This window comes from Elgaria multicarinata, chromosome 8 (assembly GCF_023053635.1).
Source record: "Elgaria multicarinata webbii isolate HBS135686 ecotype San Diego chromosome 8, rElgMul1.1.pri, whole genome shotgun sequence".
In the NCBI taxonomy this organism is placed as follows: domain Eukaryota; kingdom Metazoa; phylum Chordata; class Lepidosauria; order Squamata; family Anguidae; genus Elgaria; species Elgaria multicarinata.
In genome coordinates, this window is record NC_086178.1 from 87,743,828 (window position 1) to 87,756,956 (window position 13,129).

A 13,129-nucleotide genomic window follows, 5' to 3' on the forward strand; every position below is an offset into this window, starting at 1 on the left:
ATCAGGACCCTGAATGAAGGGACCTTACACCAAGTTGTTCTTTCTGTGGCTTGCCCATAGTGACGGCCACCAATTTGGATTTAATTGATTTAATTGAACAGTTGGTTATGAAAGGGGATGGAAGAAGGAACTTCTTTCAACGTAACAACGAAGAGGTTATGATGGATATGAATGGAAAAAATCTTTAGGCAGCACAAGTAAAACGTGCAGTGAAATCTTTGAAAGGATGGACTCCTTTGGCTTTCTGAACATGCAGGCATTCAAATTTAAACGTGGGTATTTTGTTGAGTTACATATTGCAAAACACAAGTGCAAAAAAGCAAATTTGCCACATCTTGCCACTTTAATGGATCTCTCAACACCACTGAGTTAAATGATATTATTCAAGCATGTGGCATATTATTAGTCTTACAGATTGATACCCTTGCTTATTATGCACTCAACTGCACACCAACCACAGTGATTTGAATCTAATAATGTCTGTAAAAAAATCCATTAATATACATAGCCAGTAGAACATGGCCACGTACAACTGTAATTGATTTTTAAAAAAAATTGGTGTACAGTTATGGAGCTTGGTTACCCTAGCATTAGTGTGTTTCAGTGTAAACTAGCAGGTCTTTGGCAATGTAAATATGAAGCTGCAACTGTGTGGAAGCATTTTCATTAACCACCACCCATGTATGCTTTAGACATTCCAATGAAAGAAAGAATGAAAAGAAATTATTTCATGAAGAAATTTACTCAATCAATGGCCTGGATGGATAATCACTTATGTATGGCTCTCTGCAACAGCCTTCCCAACCTGATGCTTTCCAGATGTTTTGGAATGCAACCCCCAGCATTCTTAACCATTGGCCATACTGGCAGGTGCTGATGGGAGGTGAAGTCCCAAAACATCTGTAGGTTGGGGAAAGTTGGTTTACAGTGATCAACAGCTACTAATGCATTTATTTATTTGTTTGTTCCTTTTATATCCCACCTTTCCACCACTGAGTATGTTAATTTCTTCTATTCTATGAATGGACACAGGAAATAGTTATTTCCACTACACAGTGATGGTTGCATTCAAGATATGGTTTCTCATGGGACTGGTGGACTGGGGGGAAAAGGAAGTTGCCTTGGACTGTTTCACTGCCAAGTTGTCAGTAAGCTAGATTTCTGGGTCTTGTCAAAAAGCACCAATTTTTATGGCAGTTTGGATTCGTTTTTGTACAGATAACACAAAAAGCATTGTCTCATGGGAGAAGTGGCTGCTTGATGCTGCAATCCTGGGCAAGTTTACTCAAAATAATTTCCAACAAATTCAATAGAATCTACTCCCATGTAAGAGTGTATCACAACCTTCCCCAGCATGCTAGGAGTTGTAATCCAACACATCTGGATGGCTGGGGCTTGTAACCTACGTTGATCTGCAGAATTTATTATTTTCACTTGCTAATTAGTTTCCTAAAATATTGCAGTTTTTAAAGCCCATACACTCTTCCTCAGAAAATCGAATGTATAACACTCAGAAAAACAAAGTCTAAAAAGCTGTAGACTATGTTAATTGTATTACAGTCAGGCATGCTTCAGAGAAAATGTGGGTGTCATGATTTTAAAGCCCCCCTTAAAGACAACATCAACAAGCACAACGTTAGGAACATGTAAGCCCTCAGAATCACTTTAAAGCCCCTAACAGAATACTGACTAGCAATATTTAAGCAAACATATTGAAGTATTTTAAACATTAAATATGACTCTGAATATTTCAGGCACAAACCAGAATAAGTTAATTGTAGCTAAGTCTGAAATCCTGCTTAGTTCTGTGCTGAAAAATTTGATTGTTCTACTTTCGGCATTTCATGGCGTGGGGAAGGGACAAAAACTCTGGCAAAAGAAACTGGGAGAGGTGAGTATTTTGGAGAATTTTCTCCTTGGGGAGGGGGACAAGGTTTCTACATAGCTTTTAAAGTGTAGGCAGTCCTCCAGGGGTCTTTTTTCTATTTTTTTTTTTAAAAACATCCCTGGCATTTGCAGGAGCCTGGGAGCTCTTCCTGAATACCTTTTAGAGAGGGAGAAGTCACATGGACTCCAACAGGCATCCAGGAAGAACTACCGGGCTCCTCCATGTGCCAGCACTGTTGTTGTCATTGTTGTTTTTAAAAAATAGAAAACAGACCCCTCAACAACTGGCTACACTTAAAAAGGTATATGGAAATGCTGTCCTCCTCCACACGGAGAAAATTCTCAGAAATCCCCCCCACCCACCTACGAAAGAGGCAGGAAAAAAAAGCCTCTTTTGCAGGAAGATAAAAAGTTCTTGAAAAGAGATGGCAGGATTCAGTGCAGCACTAATCCTGCTACTTTCTTCTGAGTAAACATGCATCGTTTGGGATATAAGGCTCACCACATGCAACTGGTAGCATTATCTTCCAGATACTTTTTTCTGGGATGGACCTAAGTGCCAAGTACACAACTCCTTTTCCCCTGACCCTCAGTCAGCATTATTGTAAAAGCACTTACTGCAGTGATATAGACCAGTTACTAACGATATATCATTACATTATGCACAAATTATTAATCAATATTTTTATAGGATCACCTTTTGATGAGAAGAAAATTTGCTTATAAGCTGACAATTCTTGTTTATTTATAAGCTGACAAAATTTGTTTATAAGCTGACCAGAAAAGTGTCATCACAACCTCCATGGACTCTGCTACTTAGCTATATACAAATGCATGGAAATGAGAATTCAGTTGAAATTACCTTAATAACCAAATCAAATTTCTGGTGCAAATCCCTGTTTATTGGCTTTAGGAGGCTGAGTTTAGCAGTCGTAACATTCATACTGAAATACTGCGAATAATCCTCAGGAGTCCCTGTAAAAGACAGTGAGGTTTGAACAGATAATTGAGGTGGAGGATCGGTATAGAAAAAGACAACTTTATTTAACAATGCATTTACTTCATTCGACAATAACAGAACAAAACTAATTCCATTGGGTAAAAAATAAAATAAAAATGAAGTATGCATACTTGACAAACCTGAATACAAGTAATACTTTTTTCTGTACCTTATCACCATTTTAATAAGTTTGGGATGCCCCAGCAAACATTTCCCCCCATATAATGCCAATCCCTGTTCCAGCCTAAGTGGTACAATATTTAATATTAAACAAACAAGCAAGCAAATGTAAGAGCATCAGAACATAAAAAGATCTGACCAAGGGGCCATCTAGTTCACACAGTGACCAACCAGCTGTTGACCATGAATCCACAAGCAAGACATGGGTGCAACATCACCCTTCTGCTCATGTTTCTCAGCAACTGGTGTACATAGGCTTATTGCCTGTGCTACCAGAGTTCACACATAGCTATCAGGACTAGTAGCCAGAGCCATTGATAGTCTTCTCCTCTAGGAATTTATCTAATCCCCCTTTTAAAGCAGTCTCATGTGGTGGCCATCACTACATGTTGTGGTAGTAAATTCCATAGTTTAACTACGTGCAGCGTGAAGAAGTACTTCCTGAATTTCCCACCAATCAGCTTCATGGGATGACCCAGGATTCTAGTATTTTGAGAGAGGGAGAAAAATGTCCCCCTATCCACATTTTCCAGATCATACATAATTATGTACATTAACATCATGTACACCTCTATCATGTACACCTCAATAAATGCCAGGGTTTGAACTTGGAAATCTCTGCATCATCACTGGCATTCCTGGCATTCCTGGAATGTTCCTGAAATATTCTTATCCCTGTGCTAAATTCAAGGTTTGTCCCTTACAACAAAGAATTGCATTGCATTTCCAGTATCTGGAAGATTAGGCACAGGAAAAGTGTAGGAAAATGTTATTGCTCTGTGCATCTATATTTCTACTCAGGAAAAAAAATATAGCTAACAATTCTGGATGGAAACAGAAATAACAATGACACCTATTTGAAATGTAAAAGAAAGAGAGAGGAAAAAACCTCCAAACAATCTCACTTCTTCCCTGTAGGAAACAAGTTCCTAGGACTATTTGCTTACAGCCATTACTTTTCAACTGCATTCCCCATCTCTCCCAATGCAGCAGCACTTACGGGTTTTAACAATTATATCCCATGCTGTGCTAGGGATCTCCGCCTAGAGATCACCCACGCCCAGAACAGAGGAATGCCTCCTTCCAATGCACACACATACACAAAAAGAGTTATTTTCATGGTATTTTCAAACTAGGGTCTTCCATAAAAGTTGCAAAATGACAGCAGAGACTGCTGAGATTGGATTGATAATCAAACATTTGCTGCTCAACAGATTCTAGGCATAGTAAGTGTAACATCACTCCAATAAATATGTTTGGATTAACTACATTTTATTTGTGCCAAATAACCCCATTGATTTTGGTTATATATACTGTCTGTTCCTGCACAACATCATGAAATACAACCTTTACGTTTCCCTGGAAGATGCACAGGCGCAACGCAAAGTCAGCTAGTGCATTTCCCAGGAAGGCAGAACGTTAAAGCAGTATTTCTGACCTGACATATTGCTGGCATAAGATCTGGCTCCTGATTCTGTAGTCAAGAAGGGAACTCAGCGATATCACCTGACCTGCTATGGCTGATTATTGTAAGAGGCCTTCTTTAACTGGTGAGGTGGATCCCTTTGCAATTTCTACCTTTGTCCAGAGCTAGGTTGTTCTCCCAAGGTAAATCCCTGCCTGAAATCCTCAGGTCATCCAATTCAAGGCCCACTGTGGGCTTGTGTATGAGCATGCAGAAGAGTAGGCAGCCACTCACACCGCTGTTTCTGCGCAGCATCAGAACACCTAAAGCAACTCTAGAATGTTGCTTCTAACTACGAACACAGGAAAAGAGAGTATATGAAACTGTATATGATAAGCTGGGAATGCAAAGCCAATACAGAATGAAGTGAGCTTTAGAAGGGTGTAGTATTTCAACGTAATATAGAATTGTTACATTGAAATATTAACATGGTAGTCTTTCTGGCACTAGGTGAAGATCTTTTTATTTTCCCAGGAATTTTAGCATTTGAGCTCAGCTGTTTTAAGTTTGCTATTGTGTTTTAAATCTCTGCATTGCTGCTAGGTTTTGTTCTGGCTGTACTGTTATAAGCTTTTATATTTTATATTGTTTTTATGCTGTACTGCTGGTTTTAATTTTTGTGACCCACTCAGAGAGCTTTGGCTATTGGGTGGTATAGAAATGTAATAAATAAAAGAATGGATGCTTACTTTCCTTTTGTGTTTTGCACTCATTGGTATTATCCTACATTTTGTTGTTGTTATTAATCATCATCATCGTCATCATCATCATCATCATCATCATCTCTCTTTATTAGTTTTACTTTAATGAGAAGCAAATATTTGCAATAAACAGGATTCATTTAAGAAAATGGTGTGTTTTAGAAGGCAAAATGCTACTGTAGATTGCAGGAGATTGGGCTGTGGTATGAAAATCTGACCTGACAAGAGATTTGCCACTCATCTTCCTTCCTCCCTTCCTCTCTTTTGAAGGACTGCAGAGAGCGGAGATGGCTAACCCTGAAAAAACTAGAGAAATCCACAGTGTACACTAAAATGAGCCCTGATTGTCTTTGTCAGATCATAGCATGAAAGCAATGCTATGCAATACATAGCAACTATGAAGCTATTGAAGAAGAGGAAGAAAGGAAAAGGGAATAGAGCAGCTGTATTCTATTATACAAGCGAAGGCATAAAGTCAATTATTCTGTAAGTCTGGTAGCTAAAACACAGAGGGGGGAAGGCTACTCTATAAATTTGGAATGGCGTGTTGTGATGCCAGCAAATCGTTGTTTAGAATAGTTCCATACATGCAGCTATAGAAAGAAAGGGACATCTGAAAGAGTAGAGATAAGTCTATCTAACAGTTGTTGGTTTTAATTTAAATTAATCTTCATTGTTAACTATTCACAGGGGGAACCTCCTATATCCTCTTCTCTTTCCATAATGACTGATGAATCTTTCAATCTGGATTACCATCTTGGCAGTTACGGCAAACCCAAGGACTTGATCATTATAAAGGCTTGTTTTGAAATGATAAAGCTCTACCTTGTAGTAAAATTAATGGAACTGGTGAAGTAAAAAAAAACAATTATTTCTACCAACATTTACAAATGGTATTTTTTTAAAAAAAAAATCTCAGAAGAAAATTACAAGAATGTTAAGTGAAACTCCATTCATGCAACTCTCTCTACCCAATTTTTGCTAATCCAACCCGTGTAATGATCCCGACCCAGAGCAACAGCCAAGGACTCTGACATAGAGGGGGCAGAACCAGCTAGTGCTGGCTATGGAACACATCCCCAATCCCTGATTCAAAACCTGAGCCTGTCAGCCAGAGGCCTTGAAGTCAGAAACCCACAAACTAAACTCCCAGAGACAACATTCCTTGAGAAAGAAGGGGATCAAAGCCTCCTTTGAGCACCACCGTCACTGAAGCATGTTGTGTTAAGAGCTAACCCAGGCCCTACTGTGGGATCCTACCTGCCTAAGCCATACTGAGGTGTCTGTTGAGTGGCTTCCCACTCAAGTTCAGAACAGGACACTTCTTTCACTGCCTGCTTCTATGCCACATCCTGGGTCTTTCCTGTGGGTCCCCCAACCCTCAGGAGAGGCTTTCTGGGGATACACACAGAGATGCAACGGGAATGAGCCAAAGTGGGACAGAAAAATTCCACGGCACAAGTGGATTTCTCCTTGCATTTATCTGGCTATAATGCTATACATATAAGCTGCAACCATATGCAAACTTACTTTGGACTTACTTCTAAGTAAACATGCATCGGCTTTGGTTGTTAAAAAGCTAGTTGGGGTGCATGGATGTAAATACTGAGAATAAAAAAATATTTTCTAAGAGATCTCTCTTCAAAAAGGAATCCCCTTGGCATAAAAATAGTGATGTCCAAATGAAACAGGGACTTCTACATAAGCATTTCAGACCAAATGTGTCATTTCTTATTTATGACATGATCACAATTTCCTACAGCATTACATGTTAGAGAAAATGGCTACAAAATGGCTTCACAGTGGTGCCGAATACTGTGTAGCATTCATAAGATTTACGACAGGGGAGATGGCTAATGGTTGGTACAGTCAGGCATCTAAAGGTGATTTTGGTTGGTGCAAAATAACATTTTATTTTTTGGAAATGGCGATTTTTTAATGAAAAGTTTAAATTACAATTAATACAGAACCAGCATGTGTCTTTTTAATTATGTACACAACAGAACAAAAGGTCTCACCCATAAATATTCAGCACCCCCTTTTGTTTTTTGCTGACTGACAGCAGCAAGAAAATCATATAGAAAATATCTGAAAGCAAATCAAAACGTAGGAAAAGAGACTGGGCCGTCATCTATATGACTTCGATAACGCTGTGCCCAGCGGCGCGAGCCGGGGCACAGCCACATTGATGCTCTTTCCCAGCATCTACATGGGAAGGAGTGCAGTTGAGGGTTTGCAGTTGCCACCACCATTCCCGCCCAACCGAGCGCTCACGAGGCTGGTCCTGGGGCGCCTGGGAGCATCCATGCTGGTTAGTGGGGGGGTTAATGAGAAAATCGGGCTGACGTGTTTTTGTTTTTGGTTAGCTGTAAATGCGAAGGATCGCATTAAAGCAGCAGTTTCTGCAGCTGAAACTCTCCCCACGCCCTGAGTTCAATCCCAGTGGAAGCTGGTTTCAGGCAGCCGGCTCAGGTCAACTCAGCCTTCCATCCTCCCGAGGTCGGTAAAATGAGTACCCAGTTAGCTGGGGGAAAGGTAATAACGGCCGGGGAAGGCAACGGCAAACCACCCCGCTATAAGGCCTGCCGAGAAAACGTCAGCAAAAGCTGGCATCCCTCCAAGAGTCAGTGATGACTCAGTGCTTGCATGAGAGGTTCCTTTCCTTTCCTTTGGGGGGGGGAGGGAACAAGGGAGGAGGAATGGGGTGATTCCTCCCTGGTGGGATTTCCAACCCCCTTTTAAATTTTATTTATTTTTCCTTAACAAGGCTCCACAGAAGCGCAAAGCCTTGCAACAATCTAAAAAAGTCAGGGTAAATCCCCGACTTCTTTAGTGTGGAGCTTCGGGGCTTTGCCCCTGGATTGCTTCGGAGTGGCGGCACATGATCTACACGACGCAGCCGCCACTCCGAAGCAATCCAGGGGCAAAGCATCCATGTGGACGAGCCCTGGCTCAGAAAGGATGGGGCAAATTAACAGTGTATCGAAACTCTCCCATAAACTTTCAGTTAGTAGTCTGCAACTTGAAGACCTGTTGATATCTGAGTACCCTATATAGGGGCCCATAGCTTAGTGTGAGAAAACATATGCTTTGCATGTGGAACATCGCAAGTCCAACCACAGGCAGTTAACAGGATCAGGTAGCTAATGATGGGAATTAGCTTTGTTTGAGACCCTGAAGAGCCACTGCCACTTACAGTAGACCAGGGGTGGGCAGAAGGTAGCTCTAGAGATGTTTTGGACTTCGGCTCCCAGAAGCCCCTGCCAGCATGGTCAATGGTCAGGATGGCTAGGAGTTGAAGTCCAAACCTTTTGGAGATCTAGGTGACATCAGGTGGAGGGGACGGATCAAGTTTCCTTACCGTTGCTCTTGCTTCCTGCTGCTCTTCCGCTATAGGGATGAGAAGAATCACACAGGAGAGAAAGGGGTAACAAGCTGCAACCACATGTCCCATTCAGTGTAGTGGGACAGCGCCCTCTAGTGGGTGTTTTATAGCAAAACCTCTCTGCACGCAGCAGGAAATGGCAACCAATTTAGTTATAACTCACAAGGGTCTCATTTTGTTTGGACTATTTTACTACAAAACAAAATGGCAGAAGGAGTGGGAAACCAGTGGGAGGCACGCAGGGAGCGGATGGTGTCATGAGAGGGACCTTTGAAAATTCGTGAATGCCCAGTAACGAGCGTGCTATAAAACGCTCATCTGATGATGCTACTTTCTGCCCACCCCTGCAGTTAACGAAACAGGGCTTGAGGAGGGAATAATATGGCCTTGCATAGGCAGCTTCCTATCCTATGTTCTTTTTCATCTTTAACATGTATTACAATTATATGAGTCTGTTATGAATAGTGTCGTGTTTCTTAAAAAAAAAAACCTCCTACCTTCTTAGGAGACAAAAAATGAGGCCTGCTAAGTAATCCACAAAGCTTTATTTAAGCAATAAACATCTCTTCCCACCTGAAGAGGGTCTAACCTTTTGGAAAGTTCTCCCTAGGCAAAACTATGCAAACTAAGCGAGATAATTGTCATTTCAAGGAAAACGGAAAGCCTTTTCCCACAAAGCGTTAACTTCAGAGAGGTTAGTTCTAAGGAAGCTTCAGATGCGACGCAAGCCAGGCTGACTTTCTCTCACCTTCCTTCCATTCCATGCGTTTTATTCTGCCCCGGACCCTAGGATCAATTAGCATGTCGGTGGCTTCTCCTTCAGAAGAATGTTGGCTTCCCACTGCCTCTGTATGATTTGCCCTTGACGAGAAAAGCTCTGCAGAGAGATCATGACCAGCTGGAGGAGAAAGCTTGAGAGCTCTGTCCCCCACTGGTACAGGCTGGCCTGCGTCTGGGGCCAACTCCTCTACCTCAGAGTCTGATCCTGATTGATTACCTGAAACACCTTCTTCCAAAACGGGGTGGGTGGGGAGCAGGGCTAGACATGACAAATAGCTTTGAAAAGTGTTGATCTTTTGTTTATCCGTTCATTTAATTTTTCGCATTTTTGGTCATGTTTTGTCATGCTCCGTGTTACATAGTGATTTCTAGGTGTTAAAAATTATTTTTAAAAGAGTTCTAGAAAACCACAAAGCCAACAGGTGCCACTTTCCAGCGGCAGTTCCACACAAGCGTAATGGCTGAAATTGGTTGCCACTGCACCCACGCAAATTGCTTCTGAGAGGTGGCACTTGTAACAATGGACACAGCTGGACAGATGTTATTTCCTTCATGGGGCTGCTCTGTGTGGAAGATTTTCCAGCTGTTGGACGAATTGTGAACACACACTAAACCAACCATAATTAGTGCATCAAATGGGCTGAGAAGTCTGAAATGTTTCTGCTCTATAAAATGTACCTCTAATATAATGAACTGTCTGTTCATCTCCATTTTCCTTCCTGTTATTCTTAGTAAAATATGACAGACAATGATATTATAGCAATCAGGATATGTGATAGTTGAATAGCAACAGGGGTTTAACTAATATGTAGAAATGAGATAGAGAAGCAAATTCTGAAGGTGTTAAAAGAGAGAAGAAATGGGTTTTTACAGGGCAACTGGATATGTCGTGAGAAAGATGAAATAGATCACAAAATCATCCTTGAGTCACTTAGGGATATAATTACACAAATTGCTCAGTAAGGATAGGAGGGAGCCTTAATCTTCTCCACACGTTTAAATGTTCATCTCCTGAGGCAGAGAAACCTATTGGAACGCTCTGATAAAAGGAAGTGCAGCCCAGATGCCGCTTTAGCTCATCAAAACAACTTTGTGAAAATCAGTGGTTTGGGGCTACTGCCTGTTATTGGTGGATCTTGGGAGGAATCGGATTTGTAGCTCATTACCAGAGCAAGCCTAATACAGTGCTATAAATTCTCCTAAACCCCGAATGGGCTCTTAACAGGTTTTGACAATTAAGAACATAAGAAGAGCCTTTCTGGATCAGACCAAAGGACTATCTAGTCTAGCATTCTGTTCCCATTGGAGCCGATGATGCCTATGGGAAGCCCACAAACACGAGATGAGTGCAACAACACCCTCATGCTTGTCTTTCCCAGCATCTGGTAATGGTGGGCATAGTTCCTTTGATACTACAGGTAATATATCACCATCATGACTAGAAGCATTGATAGCCTGAGTTTAGGACAATCAGGCAAATAGCATAACAATGCAAATAGCATAACAATGCACTAATAGAGTCCTCATTCCTCCCATATAACACTTAAGACACGGTGATAAAGCGGAACTACAAATTAAACTAAATCATAAATAATCCCGGCTTCAGCCATACAAGCAGTCAATCTACTTCACCAGATGAACAGTCTGGCAAGGAAATAAACCCAAGGATCTAAAACCAAACATAACGTTTTTAACAAGAACCACTGAAATACTAGTTGGTCACCTTCTGTCAGCCTCTTCATTTTATCTTCACAAGGTATCGTGCTATGTTTAATAGTTCCATTTTTATTTATTTTACTGCTTCGGCTGCCTTCATGTACTGAGACTGCTCTCTCTGAGTACGTCCACGGAATGTGACTGTGATTCCCACTGGTGCTACAGAAGCTTCATTTCCAATGTTATTGTACTTCTTAAGTAACCACAATTCCTTAATTAGACCATTTTTCCTACTTGGAAGCTACATTTTTGGAGGCTCATCAAGGGTGAATTAAGATGATGTAGGAAAGATCTGGGTGTTGATGATCTGCTCATCTGCTCAAATGGGGGTATTCTGTTTGTTAATAGCTGTTTTGGATTAGAAGACTCACAAAATAATATTGTGAGTTGCTGTATGATGAAAGCTCCAGAAGAGTAGGTTAGCATGTGACAATTGTAACCACCATAAGAATGGCAATTATAACCATAAACTAATATTAAAATTTATCTTGCTTTTATATAATGTATACAGTAAAGGTGCAATTCTAGACATGCATATATAGAGCCAGTGTGGTGTTGTACATAGAGTTTGGGACTGCGATCGGGAGAGCCACCACCTCCATCATACACAGTAAGTTGGATCCAAACTTAGTCATACATGGACTAGACCCATTGTCATCAATGGGACTAAAATTAATTTATGTTTCATTGATTTCAGTGGGTCCATTCTAAGTAGGACTAACTCTTGATCAATTCTGTATGTCAAAGAATAATGCTTGGGGAAATCTATCTCACTTTTGAGATTAAAATAAAATACAATAAATCACTTATTTATATTTATATGATCAATATGAGCTTCCTAGCGGAGCAAGGGATTGGCAAAATATCACAAGTACTAAGTTCAAAGTCACACCATCCTGCCTCTCTTTAGGAATATCTACAGAGCCCACTTAAGCAATCTTGTACTTTTTTATGCCCTCTAACTACCTGAGTTCTGTATTCTACCTAGTTTTCAAATTGTGAATATTGATGACTCTACTGACCAAAACAACATGGACATTTTCATTTAGTTTCCATCTCATGAAGTAACACTGATCTGGTCAGAACTTTCTGGTCTTGCTTCTGTAGGGTTCTCAGCCCTTCAAGTAAGTGGGTTTGCTTCATGTCTTTGAATGTGTACAAAGAGAGTTAAGCAAACATTTCACAGTTGTGCACACATCCATCCTGTCTCTGAACAGATAGTCCAAAGGGCGTGGGATGGCATGACAAAGATTTTACACTCCTAGATCTTATAGTCTCTATTTAATTTCAAATCAATGTGTTTAAATTGTTTTAGGAACAAATTAGTTGTTCACAGTTGTTCAGGATGTAAACAGTACAACATGGGAAACTTGATTTAGACATAGCTGCTAGTTGCATCTTTAAAGTAATATCTGCTTTGGCCCCAGGGCAGGCCCAAGACATTTTGCTGCCTGAGGTAGAGCAGCCACTTCTGTCCCCACCCACCCAAGTCAAGTTAAATAGTACAGAAAGTTAGGTTAATTATTTTGGAACATATGACAGAAACTGCCATAAGCATCTCTTCCCTCCATGGCAGTAGAAATACAGTATCAACAAAGTAAATAACTAACAATTTGCAGCCCCTTGATAACACCCCAAATATGCTGTCTGAGGTGACTGCTTCACTCTGCCTCATGGTAGGGACAGCCCCATTTGGCCCTGACTGAAAGAGGCTCTCCAGGGACTTTCCTGTCACTTTCAACATTCTTTCACTTTCTTCTGACTGGAAATGCCAAGGTTTGAACTTGGGATCTTCTGGATGCAAAGCTTAAGTTCTATTTTACTGAGCTATGGTCCCAAACCCTATGAACACTTAAAACCTACTTTTCTCTAAGCTCAGAAGAAAGAATGGCAACTGAAGAGTATAATGTAAAGGCTGATTCATATCGTTCCAGGATGAGGCAGTGCACATCTCAAACAGGATAGACCCATCTCAGTTTTCATGTCCACTGCTTTGACTTGCTTTCCCAATGTGA

The 13,129-nt window shown here is 40.8% G+C and overlaps 1 protein-coding gene across 1 annotated transcript in view; it reads right to left on the bottom strand.

Annotated features, from left to right (window-relative positions):
- PCDH15 (protocadherin related 15) overlaps positions 1 to 13,129 on the bottom strand; it is a 451,284-nt gene that overhangs the window by 222,904 nt on the left and 215,251 nt on the right. The window contains exon 11 of the mRNA XM_063132951.1: positions 2,750 to 2,862. Within this exon, the coding sequence (XP_062989021.1) occupies positions 2,750 to 2,862 (113 nt within the window). The remainder of the gene's footprint in view (positions 1 to 2,749; positions 2,863 to 13,129) is intronic.